The 19624-nt window shown below is 33.5% G+C and overlaps 1 protein-coding gene across 4 annotated transcripts; it reads left to right on the top strand.

Moving 5' to 3' along the window:
- Positions 1-9296: 9296 nt before the first annotated feature.
- Positions 9297-18982, top strand: LOC120261107 (probable E3 ubiquitin-protein ligase ARI8). Of its 4 annotated transcripts, none has more exons than XM_039268809.1 (15): positions 9297-9637; positions 11277-11398; positions 11967-12069; positions 12217-12307; positions 12708-12880; positions 13418-13522; positions 13610-13698; positions 15016-15123; positions 15197-15287; positions 15400-15489; positions 16087-16134; positions 17098-17169; positions 17265-17364; positions 17445-17571; positions 18596-18982. In XM_039268809.1, exons 1-15 carry the CDS (start codon positions 9473-9475, stop codon positions 18876-18878), a joined length of 1767 nt encoding a protein of 588 aa, XP_039124743.1. In that variant the 5' UTR covers positions 9297-9472; the 3' UTR covers positions 18879-18982. The 4 variants fall into 4 exon arrangements, with proteins under 4 accessions (XP_039124743.1, XP_039124741.1, XP_039124742.1 ...); XM_039268807.1 differs by having other exon boundaries at positions 17086-17169; XM_039268808.1 differs by having other exon boundaries at positions 11274-11398.
- Positions 18983-19624: the final 642 nt, after the last annotated feature.

The following is a 19624-nucleotide window of genomic DNA, read 5'->3' as shown; positions in this document are numbered from 1 at the left end:
AAAAACATAAAAACAAAAACAAAATCAAATAGGCCCCACATATCTCCTCACTCTTTCTAGCCAAACAAAAAAACATAGATTACCTCTCCACATTTCTTCATTTGAACCAAACATAAATTTTTTTAAATCCTCCATTATGCTCTCCTCCTTACTTCCCCTCACTCCTCTTTCCCCTCTGCTAGATTCTAACCAAACATAAAATTTTTAGAGATTATAATCAGATTTGTACCTTCATGTATCCTTTAGAAGATGTCCTAGGCTTCCTTTGCTGATTCACAGGTGGCTACGTATTTGAATTGATTTTCATCTACTCCTCCGAAAATAACGTTGAGAGCCTTCCCATTTGCATTAACCTTGCTCATATCTTCCAAACTCCACTTGCTTTTCTTCTTCTTGATCTCACACTTCTCTTCATCAAGCTCGACTAGAGGAGACCATCCTTCTTCAACTGTTGTCCATGTGCTTTCATCAAGGGATTTGATGAACACCCTCATCTATGCTTTCCAATAGGGATAGTTGGAGCCGTTGAGTAAAGGTGGTCGAGTCACTAATGCTCCTTCTCTTTCAGCCATCGTCAGAACTTCTGCTTGGATCTCGCCGGCCTTGACACCAAAGCACACAATGACGACCAAAGCTCTGATACCACTTGATGGTTCCGGTGGGGGTGTGATGTGCTAATGTCACTCAAAAACTCACTCAAGGTTTGAACACACACACACAGTCAAGCATCAAGAGAAAAGGGACAAGCAAATTGGTAACCCAGTTCGGCACAACCTTGCCTACATCTGGGGGGGGGGGCAGGCTCGGAGAAACAATCCACTAAAAGAGGTATAAGAACAAGGAGTACAACACTCTCTCACTCTCTCAATACAAAGAATATCCTCTTAAGATTGCCCGACGGCCACACTCAACTCTCACTTGTTGCCTCGTCCTAAATCTTCAAGCAGAATCTCTTATATAGACACACCGACGTCTAATAAAGTTACCTCTTTTAGAATTCTCCGCGGCTTCGTAACTTGGACACCTTCCAAAGTTAGATGTTGCAACACCCAGTTACAACATGACTCACCTTACTAAACATGACTGAGTTCTAGCCAGATGCATCCGAATCTGCGACCTTCAACCTCCCGGTTCCTTCAGTCCGCCTCATAGCAGTTGACTCGACCCGAGCTCCTCTTGCCTGCAGCTGTTTCCTTCCTCACGTCACTTTAGCAGGTCACCCTCTCCCGAGAGACGTGCCTAGTAAGGCACACGCGACCATCTCACCAAAGATAGCCACTGAAGATCTCCGGATCTTCTTTCCAAACTTGGCCCAAGTTTGGTCTTCCCAAATGATCTTCGTTTGACTCATGGAAATATTGTTACTAAACTTGATCTCATCTTCATCCAAGTTTAGCCTTCAATATCTTCAAGCATGATCTTCAATCATCCATGCTTGGATCTCCTAAATCTCTAATCATATCTCTTACAATCTTCAATCAATCTCCTCACATGATTTAGACTCCATGAATAGTTCCGCCCATAGATAGTTTTTGGATCTTCCTTCGAATAGTGTTGCTAGATATGGTCTTGCTAATCTTCTTACCTTGTTTAGGTTGTGTCTTGAGATACCTTCACACCAAACTAAACCTTGTGTCTTCTAATAGCTTCATACAATCTTCATGATCTTGAATTCTTGCCAATAATAGAATATTTCTCTCTATCTACAAATAGATCTTTCTTAAAAAGAGTTCTATCAAAGATATGAATTATCATCCCGGATCTTACCAAGGATAGATAATCATTCCTAAAATAAAACTTACTTTTCTTGAAGAGATCAAATAGACTTGATGCACTTTCCAAAAATGGTTTATCATCACATGACTTTAATGAGAGGAAAATCTTCTAAATAAAATCTCCACCTTCATCTTCATATTTCTTGAAGCTTCATTAATATTTTGCCACATCATCATCCTTGCCACCTCTTCCTTTGATGAGTCACCACATGCCACATCATCTAACTTGGCTTGTCAAATAGTGCCCATCCACGTCATCAGACTTAACACTGATAATTTTAACTTTTACTTTTGTTTTTCCTAACAAATCTAAGTTAGTATTCAAGGCTTCAATTCTCTTACGTCTAGTCTTAAGAACAGAGAACAATTTACCGAGAACAATTTACAAGTTGTGAAAAAAGAATAAAAAAATAAATTTTTATTCTAAATTTTAAATTGAATGTATGAATTCTCTAAAATATTTGAATTTTTAAAATAATATAAAGTTCAGGAAGAGAACAAAAGAATTTTTTTTATTCTAAGCTCTAAATTGAATATAAGAAAATCTTTGAAATATTTTAAATTTTAAAATAACATAAAATTAAATGGCTCATAGTCCAGTATTTTTTACCTAATATAAAAGATATAATGATTAATTAAATCTTTCGTATACAGATGTATTTGACCAATGTAAGAAGCACAACAGCTAGAGATATAGCCACAGCCAGAAATTAAACACACGGTTGTGCACTCTCACAAGGCAGCATGGGAGATTAGGTTACAAGTCAATTATCATAAAATATTTATTAAAATTTATATCATGAAATGACACACTTTAATTACACAAATGTTATACCCTGTACTATAACAAATATTATACGAAAATATTTTTAAATTTAATTTTTCAATAAAAAATTATAAATAATTCATTAGGCGGTTTCATAGCTTTAATGACACTAATTACCAAGTGATTCAAGTGCTTTCATTGTGGTCATTTAAATATATGATCTCACAAAAATGGCATATTTAATATATGCCCTCTCATGTCTCTATTTCCCTTGGTTTACCCTCAAAGGCTTTTTTATTTACATCAATGCTATTACTTTTGAAGGGGCAACTTTGTCATTTTTGAAACTTTGCGATTGAGAACTAATTGAATGAAAATTATAACAGAAAAAATGGGAATGAAAATGAGGGAATAATAATAGAAATGAAAACTCTTTTTTATTTTTTATTTTTTATTTTTTTGCTTGAAAAGAATCAAATGAAAACATAAAAGTAGTATTTAGTATTTTTTTTAATAATTTGTTTTTTATAGTGCATATTATTAAATATCAAATAGCTGTATTAGAGCACACGAACCTATTAAAAAGCCCACACACATATCTGATACGTGACTTATTTACATTTATCAATAAAAAATAATAACCAGGGAATAGCCAAACAGGTAATGCACTCAACTCTTGTACAAAAGGTGTATGTTTAAGTAAATCTCTTGCAGATCTTCAACAGCATATGGGTAGACTCAATGAAGAGAACCTGATGAATAATAAACGTTCTGTGAAGGGTAGAACCAAAGTTAATCAGAAGGCTTCTGTAGAAAATGTTTATACTGCTTCATACATAACTAATGAGGACAATGCTTAGAATGTTTATCCAGCGGATCAGATGGCTATTATGATCCTATGATTTTAATGTTGATAGCTTAAATGACTTCTATAGAATGTGACAGAGTGCATAGGTGTAGGACAGCAAGAGTGGATACTAATTTTGTTGGCTTAGAAAGATAACCAATGACTGCAACTTTGATATGCATTTATTGGTCTTTTTGCCATCTCAAAAGTCTTCGGTTTAATTGTGATCCTTAGCCAACGACCAAATGGTCTATTGGTATACGGGTCACCGATAGAGCTTTTCACCAAATGGTGAGAGTTCGATTCTCGGTTGAAAGCACATTTCTGTGAAATGTGAGCTGTGGTTGCGTGCTGGTGGTCCCAGCGCCCATGTGTGCACGTGTCAAGCCCCGAACACAGCTCTATGGACTCGGGACGCCGACAAACGGCCGTACACCTACAAGGCCAAAACCATGTAGGCGTATAAGGCCTCAAAACCTGATCCAAAATAGAACAAATAATCAAACTCAGTGGATTGCAAAAAACAATAAAAACTTATACAAATAAAACATAGCCCCATAAAAAAAAACGGGACTTAATACACGCTAATACTCGACGATTGTCTAACGATCCCCGCTAAGCTATCCGCCACTCAACTCTACTCTTGATCTGAAAAGATATTAAACAATAAATTATGAGCTTGACAGCCCAGTAAGCACCCACTAAAAAATTATAGGGATCATTTGCAAAAATAAAAAATTATCAAAATCAAAATCAGAAATCAAATTTATTTCAAATAAACATAGATGTCAAAACCAAGCATATAGGTCCCCCAAACAACTATTGCCAAAACAAAATAACAGAACTCATATATTTATCCTCGGTGACCCGAACCAGAATATCAGAACTCATAAGTTTACCCTCGGTGACCTGAGCCAGATTTATCAGAGACCGTTATTCTTCACCGACGGAAAACGGTGGGAAACAATAGTTTCTATATCAGAGTACATGTCGACACGGTCAATGTTTAACCCCCAGTGACAGGGTTATTGCAAAGTTAATTTGGGGACTACGAGTACTTTGTCAAAATATTTTATGTTCACAAAACAATAAACTATCAAAATTCATACTGGGCAAAATGCAAGTAATTTGCAGTCACATGATCCCATTTTTATCATATCAAAATAATCCAGTTAATTGAATCCAAACATGAACAGATAATAAAGAAAAACACAATAGTAATTAATCAGAAAGTAAATTATCTGGGATTCAAAAATTAAGTAATCCAAATGTAAATAAATTATTTAAACCTTTCAGATAATTCTATCCAAAATAAAATATCATTAACTGGAACTTTAAAATAATTTAAAATAATTCCAAAAATAATAATAAATAAATAATTCAAAATATAAATAAATACATAAAATCATTATTTTTCTCAAAATTTTCAGATGTTCAGAAAACTAAAGTATATACATATAATATGATTTATATGTAGGATACTTACCTGATTAACAACCAGATTTTTGAATTCTTACACCAATTGAGTATTTCTCAGGAAGTCCTAATTTGGGAATAACCCATCAGAATTACAAGTAAACAAATTCTAAAATTCACACGAATGCAAAAACAAATCAAACACTAACAAAATTACCAAGGTCAAGACCAATAACCAATTCACCTACAAACCTTAAGATTAAAATCAACGTAGCTTTGCAAATTCTAACCCAAATCAAAAATTTCAAACTTATGAGAAAGCTAGGCATCTTCATCTAAAACATATCCAAACCTCACAATGATTTGAGACCTACAGAATTTAAGCCACAAGTACTAAAAATCATATGTATGTAAACCAACAGTTTCAGACATGCCTAATCCAATAAAAAATATCTCACAACATATACCTTCAAAAGTAATACAATCTTACTGACAATAAGATAACTCAGAAATGAACAACTTTCCTGTTTTTTACCTTATCTAGTTCAATCTTCATGATCATCAAAAATGGCCATAATTCTTCAGGCTATGCACAGAAATATCATCCGAGACACTTATACCAATAGAGCTATATCTCACAAACTACAGATACATAAAATCTAAAATTTTGCAGGTATTTAGGTAACATCAAACTATATAACTTTGTTATATTACTCTTCTCCAAATTCCATATACAAGACCATCAAATTGTCTAAGCAATCGTTATGTTCTCTGCAGAAATAGTATTGAGCACACTTATAGAAATCTGATCATATCTCACAATTTACATGGCTAAAAATTCTGAAATTTTGCAGAGTCAAATATAACATCGTCCTATATAACTGTATTATATAAATATAAATCTAAAATAGAACTTACAATTATGAAAATAAGCAAAACTGTTCAAGGGCTGAACGGAAATCCTGTCCGCGTCACCTGCGTCTAAAAATTTATAATTTGCAGGATAATACTCCAAAAATTCTGAAATTTGGTAGCAAGCTAAACAAGATCTTGATCTATAATTTTTCTATTTTGATCTCTTCCAAATTCCATCTCTAGATCTTTGAAATAAATTAGAGATCTCTACTGTGCTAACAGGGACTTTCTGAATTTTATCCTCAAATTAAAATCAAATCAATTATCACCAAACCCTAACCCTAACTAGTAACATGTCACAAACAAGTATAAGAAAGAGCAATAACAAAATAACTCAGAACCTTACCTCAACAATAATAGTGAAACGAAATCCGTGACGATGAGACCCTTCTCCCGTCCTCGTCGCCGACACCACCCGCAAAAAGGAAGAGAAAGAGATGAGGCAAGTCTCTCTCTCTCTCTTTCTTTTCCCCCTTATGATCTAAAACCGAAGAAGCTGAAGAGACGGCTAGGGTTTTGAAACTAAACAAAAATAAAATCAATGGCTAAGATTAAAAGTAAAACCAACGGCTAGGATTTGATTAAGGGGTGAGGCTCACAGCACGGACCCCCGCCTCTACTTGCTCCACCAAGGCTTGTGCACGCCCCTGACGATTTAGCAGGGCCTTCGGGCTGTCTCTTCCTCTTATAAAAAAAATGATCCTTATTGAGGCCATGGAAACACAATGTGGCAGTGTTTTTACTAAATATGGCATCTAATGGTTCTCGGGGGTAACAGTTCAGTTATCTTATGTGTTTGGATGATCAATAGGTTGTCAATGGACCTGTGTGCTTTGCCTTTGTATATAGTATCAACTTCTTATTAAAGTTTGAAGCATCTTGTTTACCTAGAACTGATGGTATATTGGCATTTATATATAGTGAATATATATTGTTGGAATAATGCTGTTCATTTTGGTGGGTAATATTGGAATATTGGTAAATATCTTTTTGGTTGGTTTTGTGCTAGATGTGGATTTGACATACATGTTCTACATGGTTGTGGATTTTGTGGTGTTACAATGTAGTTTGATTTTATTTATTTCTTTCTCCTCCGTTGTATAGTTTTTAATAAAACAATGGTTTATTTATTTTATTAAAAAAAATTAGAAATATTTGTATTTGTATTTTTTTTTTAATAAATGGCTAATATGTACTCTAATTTTTCTATTGAAAAATGCCTAATATGTCTATTTAAATTGTTAATGAAAATATTTTTTAGCAAATTTACCTGCACCAACTAAAAATTCATCACTCCTTGTATTGATGAATGCTACAATTCCTAATAAACCATTTATATTAACTTTTCTTTTTAGTACCTCAAAATTTTACCTATCTAGATGAGGTTATTCTTGTTAGTTCACACAACCAATTGTATGTTGAATTGATTAAAGTCACTTGCAACGAAACAAAAATGATGGCTATTAAGTATTTAATAATGTAAATATTAAATCACAATAAACACATCATAAAAGCACAGATATATACATATATATTTTACGGACTCATGTAGAGTTTTTTATTTTAATAAATATTGGTATTAAAAATGGATAAAAAAAAATCAGTTGGATGTTGGGCTTTTAGAAAATATTTAAGCGCTTATTCGTCATTCTAGCTAACTAAGGGCGTTCATTTTAAGGAAAGTGGGGAGAAGTGAAGGGAAGTGATCTGACTTTCTCCACTTTTGGTGTTCATTTGTGCTGAAACGGGGGAAGTGACACTTCCCACTTCCGACTAAAGTGGATTTTGAACTAAGCCCACTTCAGTTTTTTTTTTACTGAAGTGGGAGGAAGTGAGTCAATTTATAAAAACTAACTTCTTTTCACTTCTAAAATCTTTTTTGAGCTCATAAAATTTCATTTAACACTTAAATTGTTCAGTTCTATTCTCACTTTAAGACAAATGAACACAGAAATCTTAGAAGTGATATCACTTCCTCTCATTTCAGGAAAGTGACACTTTCTTTCATCTCCTGACTTCCCCTCACTTACAGTGAAATGAACACCCCCTAAATTATTAGGATTTTAAATTTAATGGCATTGGACAAATTCCCTCGTTTTGCATCATGTTTTTATAATTTTAAGGATTTAAAGCTAATATTGTCTACATATATACAATAAAAAATTATGATTAAAAAATTCTATATAATGGAAACTCTTGATATATCTAATTTGGAAAAGTCTCATCAATATTTATTACACAAACAAATAAATGTAATTAATTTTTTTGTAATTATTAACACCATATTTAATATAACAAAAAATGATTAACGATTTGTTTTTTTTTTTTCAAATTATTTAACTAACAAATGGTTGTGAATATTATATATTATATATTACATATCACATAATTTTAAAAAATAGTTATTAATTCTAAAATAATATTTAAAAATGTTTATATTATCCTAGATTTACCTGGACGACTAATATTATAATTTATACTCTAAACAATACACAAATTATTGGTATACTTTTTCTCGTAAAATAAAATGTTTTTTTAATAATCATAATTATTTTAAAATATCTTATAGAACATTTTAACCGCAAACAAATAAATAGAATTAAGCATTTTATGTAATTAATATCATATTTAATACAAACAAAAAAGTTTAAAAAATATTACTTCAAATCTTTTCGAATAAGATTAAACAACTACTATTGGGAATAACTTAGGTGAAGTTAGATATATGTAGTTAGTGTAGTTCACCATTGAATGTTTAACACGTGGCAGGAGATGAGTCAGGAGATGAGTAATTTTTAAAAAAATGTGAGGGCATTATAAGAAAGTTATTATATTTTTATATATTTTTGGGACATGTATTACAATATTAATAGTAAACTACACTAACAACATCTATCTAACTTCACCTAAGTCATTCCTTTTAAATATATATAGATGTATAAATTATTATTATTATTATTATTATTTTTAAATTTAACTATTAATTTTAAGAATAAGCTCTAAATAATCAAAATGGTGCCGACGGAAATATTGATGTCATTTGACACCTTCCACTAATCCATCTTCATTGCAATAAATCGCAATTTATTCTGTGGGCCAGAAGATACATAATTATTTATTACTATTTTTTAATTTTTTTAATAAAATAAATAAATCATAACTTTCTTAAATTAGGAGGTTTGATCTTTTAACATCAAGTGCATAAGCTAGTTTTTGACTTTTTGCATGCGAGTCGTTATTTGAAAAATAAACTAATTTTTATTAATTTTGATTTTTTTAAAAAAAACAGGTCGACGAATCAGAGGACCAAATCTTGATATTTTCAGACAGTTAGAATTTTTTAAAATATAAAACAAATCTCCACTAAATGCCTTCAAAAACAACCGACACAAAAAATCCAACACAAAAAGAACAATATGGACCGAGTCCACCAATAAAAAGAGCAAGTCACAAAATGAGGTCCCAATTTCTAGTCTCTTTATCACCTCTAATCAAATATTCCTTTTTTCACTTAGCCCCTTACTTTTGATACAAATTCGAAGCACAATATAAATTTCCCACTTTTGGATTCCTCACTCTTCACGAACAGCATCCCCAAAGCTCAAGCTTCAGCAAAGCCGCGGATTTCTCCGCCCAAATCCGATCTCCAGGCCATCTCTTCCCCTCATTGTCTCACCGATTTCGCCCTTGATCGCCCTCATTCTGGCAATTGGGGTCGTCCGGCGAGGTTATAGGTTTGTCTGAGCTGTAGAGATGGATTCAGAGGACGATATGCATGATGCCAATGATCTGGAATCCATGGATGATGATTTCTACAGCGGGGACACTGGAATGGGGAGTGACAATGGCGATGGGGCTTATGATTTCGGGGATAATGAGTCTGATGGGTCGGAGGATATTATCTCACACCGCCAGCAGGTGAGGGAGGGTTTGAGCTGGTTTGCTTCAGTGTTTTTTTATTTTTATTTTTCTTTTTTGAGGATTTGAGATGGATTTTATTGATTTCAGAATGATATTGTGAGGTTTTAGCTTGGTTTTAATGGAATTTTTTAAAACAATTTTGACATTAACTTTGGCTAATTGTTGTGAAATTGATCATGGAGGTAGTATAATTTAGCTCCTGTTTCCACAACTTGGTTTCATGTGGACGGTAGGGTGTGTAAGTAGTGCCATGCAGCAGTGCTTTGTGGAGAATTTGTAGCTAATCTTATGTCTATTTTTATAGTGTCTGAAGCTTGGTTTCATGTGGACGGTAGGGTGTGTAAGTAGTTTCCATGGGCAGTCTGCAAAGGCATATTGTTCTTCTTTAGATTTTGTTGCCGAGAATTTATGGCTATTTTAATAATTATTTATAGTTTCACCAGCTTGGTTTTATATCAATGGTAGCAAGGTTGTTAAACAACACCTTTAAAAGTAAGATCAGAAAGCCATGTGGAAATGTCGATTAGCCAAGTATTGGAGAGTTTTAGACTCTTTACTTTAATTTAATGAAAATTGGATATGCGGAGAGGACCATTAATACATATACATGTGTATATATGCGAAGACGTGAAATTTAAAAGAAAGTAAAATAGAATTCTTAAAAATTATGAAAATCATCTTTTAAAAATTTGAGAGAAAAATTAATTTATAAAGATAAGAAAATATAAAAGAAATTGTGGTGCTTAAAATGATAAGATAAAGGTAAAATAATCCAAAAAAAATTAAAAGAAAAATTTAAGATGGAGTGAATGAAAAGTGAATCCAAAACTGCTTTCTTCAAATAAATCATGTGAACAAACTCTCAGTATAGGTACATAAAATGGATTTGGAGCCGAGTCAAGTTGCATTTTACCAAGTTTTATCAGTTTCAAACTAAGTTAACAAGTTTAACACCTCTTGAAATACCATTTTACATGTTAAAATGTGTTTTTAACAACCATGCATGGTAGGGTGTGCAATTAGTGCGATAAGGCAGTGTTGCAGGAGTATATTGCTCTTTTTTGTGTTTTGTTACCAACAATTTGTGGCTATTCTAATGTCTATTTATAGTAGATATCCAATAAAACTACCAGCCGAATAAATAACAAAAGTGATAATCTTATTACCATTATAATGTAAAGAGAATGGACCAATGGTTTGCATGTATCTACGCTTCAGCTGTTTCAGAAGGTGTGAATGTAATTAGTACCTGAAAAAAATTACATGCACATATATCTTTGGGATTTTGTGGAATATGTGTTTGGATGAGAAATCATTTATCTGATTAGCCACCATGGCATAAAATGTTCACAATGAGACCTAGAGATGTGAAGAGTGATTGCATCAGAGAAGCTTTAATGCTGGTCAAAGAGAAAAAAAAAATGATGTAGATGGTTAAATAATTCAAGTAGGTGGTTGTCATTCATATACAATGTTTTTAGATCTGTAGATAATGATTAGTTTCAAACATACTGGAAGAAGAAAATGACTTCTAGATGAGAGTCCAAATGATATGATGCCATATTTAGAGGTGACAATTAAATGGCTCTTTTTCTTATTTGAAACCTAACAGGTTTCTGCTTTATCATTTTAGCAGAACTATATCATCTTGAGTGAAGCTGACATAAAACGACATCAAGAGGATGATATAAACAGGGTATCTACTGTACTTTCCTTGCCAAGAGTTAGTGCGTGCATCCTTCTTCGGCATTATAATTGGTAAATGATTTCTCTTTGTAATGTTGTTTACATTGTATGGTTTTATCTCTTATATTCTTGACATGGTTCTGTTGCAATGTGTGCCCCTAGGGCACATCGCTCCCCAAATTTTGCTAGGATGGGTGCTTGCCTGTATACTGGGGTGTAGGGAATGTGCTTATGTTTCCCTTTACCAAACACAAACAGCCTCTTCCTATGCACATTGCTTGACAGGCCTCAGGGCTCAGGCATTGGGATGTCTTACCACTGCCATCGAGCATCAACTAACAAAAAAAATCTGTTGGTTTATTATAAATCATTTTGCTCTATGATTGTTATGAAATTAGAAGATATTGTAATTGATGTTGTGATCGATCTTAGCTGTAACAGAGAAGTTTGTGTCACTAGTTAAAATTCTCTGTGAGATCTGAGGAAGTTTGTGTGCGAAGGCACATAAAACTGATAATTGGATATCATATAGCACCATCATATAAAAATAATGGCACACTTGATTTCTTACTTATATTTATACTTGCTCACACATTGAGTTTTATATTTGATATTCCAATTGGCTTTGTTTTTCATGCAGGAGTGTAAGTAGGGTGCATGACGAATGGTTTGCTGATGAAGAAAATGTCCGGAAAGCTGTTGGCTTGTTGGAGAAGCCAATTGAAATGGAAAATGCTCAGGAAGTAAGTTTCTAATTTACCATAAACTATGCCTTTTGGTTTACTACATATTTATGTAAGTTTCAGATTATCAAACGGAATGCAAAATGGATTTTGTTTGCCTCCCATTATAATCTCATGGCTCATAATGGCATATGCTTTTGGGGGCAGCTTTGTTGTGGAATTTGTTTTGAGAATTACCCTCGTGACATGATGAGCTCTGCTGCTTGTGGGCACCCATTTTGTGGTGCATGCTGGAGAGGTTTGTATTTTTTTTCCTTGCAAGTGTTTGGGCTCATTTATTCATCATAAATTCGATCAACTGTCTCTCTTGGATTCATAGGTCAGCTGCTGGATTGCATTGGGAAAAAAATTGCTTCTCAGAGAAAATTTGGATTATAATCGTGTATTGTTCAACAATTTCCTGCAGATATGAATGATTAGTTACTGGATTGAGCACTAATCTTGCTCCGTAAATTATGGAATTCTGTCAGAAGTATTATATAGTGCATGTGTTTTTTGTTGGTCTCCTTTGAAGTTAATGTTGTTTTGCTGAGTGGATAATGTTAGCCCTATTCTTTTTATTTGTGTCTTTGCATGGCTTTATGGTTAAAATTCATTGTACATGACATAAAAGTTTCCTCTTTGTAATGGAATGGCAGGTTACATTGGGACTTCAATAAGTGATGGCCCTGGGTCGCTTTCATTGCGCTGTCCTGATCCATCTTGTGGTGCTGCTGTTGGTCAGGACATGATTAACTTTTTGGCTTCTGATGAAGATAAAGAGAAGTATTCTCGCTACCTCCTCAGATCTTACATTGAGGATAACAGGAAGGTAGTGTTCTCCCATTTTTATTAATATTTGCTACTTTGGATCTAAATTTTGGGATCTGACTTCACCTAGTGTCTATGGTGTTATCAATTGGTTATATTTTAAGTAGTATTCAAGAAAAAATTGATATCCTTTATCTGAGTGCCTTAGCTGCTGCTAGTGAATAAAGCCTTTCAAAGTTCTTCCTTTTATTGGTTTCAGTTTATTTTTCATATATAATAACCTATGGTGTATGTCTTATGATTTTTGTGTTTGATAATTTCCATTTCTACTTTCCATGTGGAGTTCCTGATTGAAAATCCATTATTTATCTTGATGTGTTTGCATCTCACAGTGCTTGTGTAATCCTAGCGTGTGATTGTGTGGAGTGATAAAGCTAGGAGCCATCTCTTTATCTTCTTGTCTGAATGTAATTAATTTAGATCTATTTAGTTAAGCTTATTCTTTGCTTTTAATTAGTTTCCAATCAAGCACTACTTAGTCAATGTGGTTGTACTTATCCTAGTTTATAACTTCTTTATTTTTGTTGATACATTGCAGACAAAATGGTGCCCTGCTCCAGGCTGTGACTTTGCAGTGGAATTCATTATGGGCAGTGGAAGCTATGATATATCTTGCAATTGTTCATATGGCTTCTGCTGGAATGTAAGCATTTACCTTGAGTTTGCACTCAAGATGCAGCTTCCAGTTTTTGTTTCCACAAATTGTTAAATCTTCAAAAATAAAATACAGTGTACTGAGGAAGCACACAGGCCTGTGGATTGTAGCACAGTGGCAAAATGGATATTAAAGAACAGTGCAGAGTCTGAAAATATGAACTGGTAGAGCAACTAAATTCATTTCTAATGTTTTTCTTTTTGCCCTTTCAGTGCTAGTAATCTGATTCTCTGAATTCTCCGACACTATTTACTTTTCACCTGTCTGACTGTAGAATTTGGAGGCTATTACATTACTCTTTCTGTTCTGTAAAGGCTGTTGACTACTTAACTTCTATCTCACTTACACTTTCTGTTTTGGTAATCATTAAGGCTTTTTATAAATGTTACTCTTTTGTTTTCTGAACTACTTGGTTTAGTGCTATCTGATTTCTTTTTTAATGAAATCTTGACTGTGGTTTGTTCTTGAGAAGTTTTATTCAACTCTCCCCATGAACGTGTGCTCAAGTTTTAGTTGACTTATGGGTGACTTGGCTCATCAACCGTCGAGGAAATGCTTCACCATCTCAGATCTTTGTTTCTCATTTCCTGCATCTTATGGAAATGAGCCAAACTTAGTGAGCAAAATGATTCAAGTTCAATGCATGAAAGACAACAACTTTTGTGTAATGTTAATTGTTAGAATATTTAATTTTCTGAATTTGTTTTACTTATTATAAACAACAATGGGAATTTATCAAGTATACATTCCTATGATTTATGTTTTATGCAATAATTTTACTTATTAACAGGGCATAACAATTAATTTCATAATAAACTTGATTATCACGTAATGTTTGCTGATGTTTGATAAAATATTTAGTATATTCATACCTTGCCTCTGTTTTACTAAATTTTATATCTCTAAGATGTTTTCCATCATATTTACTTCAAAACTCTAGCCTTTCTGTTAGTTTCTTGGGTCATCCTTTCCTTTTAATAGATAAAGGTTGTTAGCATAACATTCTGAACTTTTGAAACTCATAAATATTAATTCTTTAGTTCCTTCTCCGTAGAGAATTACCAAGTTATCTGTTAAGGGGTTGGTTTCATAATCCAGCAATATCCTGCATATTATTCACCTTTCTTTTGATGTCTTAAGTTGTCATAAAAATTTCCTTTGGAGATTAACAAAAATGCAATTAGTTGACCAAATCAGGAACCAGGATAAAGATTTTCTGCTTTTTTTCCTTCTTTTTTTTGTTTGACCATCTTTTCTTTTTCTTCCTCCCAACAGTTTTACATTTGCTTTTTACATTGACTACATAAACAACTCTTTGCCTTAGTTCACCTTTATGTTATATATATATCACTTGCTAATTATATTCTTGAATCATGAATGTAATCTTGAAGCATTGGACTCGAGATACTGGAAGGTGTATCTGTAATATTGACTACATATCATATACCACTATGAATTACTTTTCTTCAATGCATTTTCAGGATTTTAGCTAATTCAAAGCCCTGCCCAAAATGCAAGCGACCAATAGAGAAAAACCAGGGCTGTATGCATATTACATGCACTCCTCCATGTAAATTTGAGTTTTGCTGGTAAGCTTTCTATTCACTGGCAGCTTGAATGAGCTTAAAGTAAACTTTCATTCATCATTTTATCTGATTTCAGGTTATGCCTTGGTGCATGGTCCGAGCATGGGGAGAGGACTGGTGGTTTCTATGCTTGTAATCGTTATGAGTCAGCGAAACAAGAAGGGGCGGTATGATAATTCAACATGTATTTATGTAGTTGTGATATCATTTTTATCTATTTATCATAGTGCCGGCAGGCTTATTTGGGACATTTTTTACTAACCAAAATTTTTATTTCAGTATGATGAATCTGAAAGAAGAAGAGAAATGGCTAAAAATTCTCTTGAGAGATACACCCACTATTATGAACGCTGGGCAACCAACCAATCTGTATGCCATTTCCTTTTTCTTATTCCTTCTACCACTGTTATTATTATTTTTTTAAAATTTTGTTTATGTTGTTTATGATGTATCTTTCAGCTGCATTAGAAATATCAATACACCTCTGACAGGAAATCCCTTTTTCTTTACTTCATTAGGAATGAGAGGGAAAGTTTTAAGTCATCTGAACAGGATGTAATGAAGAATAGGGATTAATACTATGAAAGGAAAAAAAAATGCAATCAGTCTTTTTTCCGCAAAATCATCACAATGGTAAATCAACAAAACCAAGGCCATCTCACATTCCCCTTTCCAAATGATATGCCCAATATAATGACCTTGTCAACAATTTATACACCTCTGAGAGAGAATTTTCTTTTCAATTCACTTATTGAGCTAATAGCTATTGTGCCTCGTACAAAGGTTAATATGATGTCCATCATTCATGGCTTTAATGCTTCCATCTTGTTAATATTACACTTACATAGACTCTTGCAGCTCCTAAAGGATTGTATTTTACATTGCGTATTGCATGTTGTTCAACTGCCTTGATTGTTCATACTTTTCAGTGGCATTCTGAATGTTTTCTTGTTTCTTTGTTGACAGTCACGCCAAAAGGCACTTGCAGATTTACATAGCATGCAAACTGAAAAGGTACACTACCTACATAAACTTTGATAAAGAATATATGTCTAATGATGGTGAGACCTAGATGTTCTATAAAATTAAACATGAATGTATTGGTTGGAGAACAGCCATAAATTTCTGTCATTATAAGTAATATTTGAGGGTTTGAAGCTTGGATTCTGACTTAAAGAGATGTACCATTATTCCTGCTTTGTTTTATTGTTCAAAGTATGGGCTTAGGGCTAAGGATAAGCTAGTTCGGGTTTTTGGGGAATCTGTTCATGGGATATTAAAGAAACAAACAAGCCCTGCCTAAACAATTTTAAGTAAAAAATCATGTGTGCAGCAAGATATTTGGAGTGGTATATTTATTAAATAATATTATATTACATAAATCAAAGAAACAAAGATAACTGAAGGCTGTAAAAGAGGAAAATTTCATACTGTCGTTAAAAGTAAGATGAAAGAACCATTCAAGGGGAGGGTTAAACCACATGCATTGTTAAGCAAGTGATGTACGATGATATGAGCTAAAAGGATATGTAAGAAAGGTTGTTGGATAAAGGTTAATGGAAGAGAACCTAGAGTGTAATGCCCTATTGTATTTTCAGAAAACATGTGGAACTTGCTACATTTATTCATGGTACTAATGCATATTCTTATTTTTCTTCTTTTTAAGAAAATTTCTTATTCTTACTATTAGAAAAGCTCTGTCATTTATTTTCTTTTATGTTCTGTAGAAATACTGCAGAAATTATGAATGCCATAGGGGGCTATGGACATGTTTTGTTTCTTTGTTTCTTTAAGTTCCTGTGCATCAGTGCATGTTCAACTTTGATGTGTTTATGGTAGCATGTAGCTTATGACTTCCACATCGCTCCTGCATTTTCTGATTCTTGCGTTTCCTGGCTCTATATTCTACCTTCTCTCACATGATAGCCTTTAGTTTTGGCAAAATCCACTTCTTACTTTTAACAGTGTTGTTTGCAGCTTGAAAAGCTGAGTGACAAGCAAAGCCAGCCTGAGTCCCAGCTGAAATTCGTTACAGAAGCATGGTCACAGGTATGCTTAGATGAGAATCTTTATCATAGTATCTCTTACTGTTGTGCATTTTTAGTAGGGTTTCAATCAATGTTACCATCACATTGTGTTAGCAGATAGTAGAATGCAGGAGAGTATTGAAGTGGACCTATGCATATGGATATTACCTCCCAGAGCATGAACGTGCCAAGAGGCAATTTTTCGAGTATTTGCAAGGTCCTTGTCCTTTCCCATAATATAATGTCCATAGACTATTATGTCCTGGTTTATAAGAATGATTTTCTGTTTTCCATCAGGGGAAGCTGAATCTGGGTTAGAAAGGCTTCACCAATGTGCAGAGAAAGAAATCCAAAGCTACTTTGAAGCAGATTCTCCTTCAAAAGACTTCAATGATTTCCGCACAAAGCTTGCCGGTTTGACCAGGTAATTTAACTGAATGTTTGGCCACCGCTAACAAATCCAATGTTTATACTCAATTTAGATTTCAAATTTGAACTATATAAGAGAGCAAAAAGCTTTCCATTTGATTTCTGGGTTAAGTATCTTATTATCTACCTCATCTTTTTAATAATTGGCAATCAATAAAATGAATGCATCCTGTACTGCTGTTTCAACCTTGTTTTGGGCAATGAAATATATCCAGTGAATATCAGTTGCTTGCGCCTCGGATATTAATGTTGACCTATCTTGGTGCTTAGTGAAAACAGTAGATTCAGAATGAAATTAATTTCTACTTGTGGGGTATGATGTACTGAACTCAAAATCCAAATGACAAAGGAAAAGATTGAACTAGTTATTACCATGGATTCAAAAACTTTATGACGGAATGAACGATGTATAGTACTTCACTCCTGTTTGTTGGGTGAGTTCTATATACAACCGTGCTCTATCCAAAAAGCTAGCTGGATTTTTTTTTTCTTTTAAAACTGTCATTTTTCCACTAAATATCATGCATCATCCTACTGTACAATACTAGCACATAATCTCAATCTGGTCATACCCAATAAGCTAACACTAAAAAAGATTTATTATTTTTTTTTTTATTTTCTATCCTCGATCACATTTAAATTCCAAAATGTATAATTCAATAAGGACCTTATCTTTTACTCATGCTTGTGTACTAAACTGTCCTATTGTTATAAGGAACTCTAGTCTTGCACCAGTTTTCTTCTTAGTTTAGGAGCATTCGCTGTACCGTACCCTGTTCTGTTGACCGTATAGTCTGTCTTTTCAAACATGTCATTTTTGGTTGATCATGTGCCATGTGAGTGAAACAACCAAATCTCCTGTAAGACAAAAATCTCAATATCATACTAGCGAATGAAGCAAATTGGAAGAAACCTTGATCTACCCAAGAGATCTTACAACTTAATATTAGGCAGCAAGTGTGACCCTTCTTAGCTTTTTGTGGATCTTGTGCATCTGAATAATTTCTCATTCAATACAGTGTTACCCGGAATTACTTTGAGAACCTTGTTCGAGCGCTGGAGACTGGGCTGAAGGATGTAGAATCTGCGGACAACCAGGCGACATGCAGCAAGAGCTCAAGCTCCAAATCCATCGGTGTAAAGATTAAAGGCGGGAAGAACAAGGTTGCTGGGATCGTCTATCGGTCTGTTGGCCCGAGCCGCAGCTCAGATGGCGGCAATGTCTGGTCATGCGAGCGGTGCACGTACGCTAACTCCAAATTTGCCAATACTTGTCAGATGTGTCATCTGCAGCGAACATAGAAATTTTTGTCTATGTAGCTAGCACTCTTCACTGTGGCTCATTTTCCTTGATGCTGTCAGCTTTGGTTGTGAGGAATAAAATGGAAAGAATTGGTAAAAAAAAAGGGAGGAGAGCAATTGGCTGCCACTTTATTTGACTGTTCTTATTTGTGACATACACAAATTGCTCCTCCGTGTATATATTTATTTAACCCCTTAAATGTAACTGGGATTGTTACATGAGAAGCATAGAGGGTAGCATGCAAGAGAATAAAAAATAATATTGATATATATATATATATATTTATATATGTTCAACAAGATACCTGTGAATTATGTATTAATATTAATTTGATTGTTTTTAGGGATTTGGGAGATGCATGTTACCAAGCACATTTGAGGCAATTTGGGTTTTAACATTCTAAACTCATCTCATGTTGATTTGTCAGGGACTTGTATTCTCAAGTTTAAATCAAAGAAGAAAGATTAGGCTTTCAAGTTTTCACTCACTTTTTTGTTTTGCCATATAATTAATTAAAAATTCTGGTTTGTTGGTCATCTTTGTATAAGTACAAAATAAGATAGACCAAAAGGAAATTATATTTCATATAATTTTAGAGTAATAATTATTACAATATTGCATCAAATCAATTAACATTTAATCCGTGATCACCATCTCTCACTTTTTGTAGAATAAACTCCAAAACTTATTTCAATATTTTAGTTATAATACCTAGAATTTTAGGATAAATATACTTAAAACAAAT

Source organism: Dioscorea cayenensis, chromosome 5 (assembly GCF_009730915.1).
Source record: "Dioscorea cayenensis subsp. rotundata cultivar TDr96_F1 chromosome 5, TDr96_F1_v2_PseudoChromosome.rev07_lg8_w22 25.fasta, whole genome shotgun sequence".
Lineage (NCBI taxonomy): Eukaryota > Viridiplantae > Streptophyta > Magnoliopsida > Dioscoreales > Dioscoreaceae > Dioscorea > Dioscorea cayenensis.
This window is presented reverse-complemented; position numbering and strand designations above follow the sequence as displayed.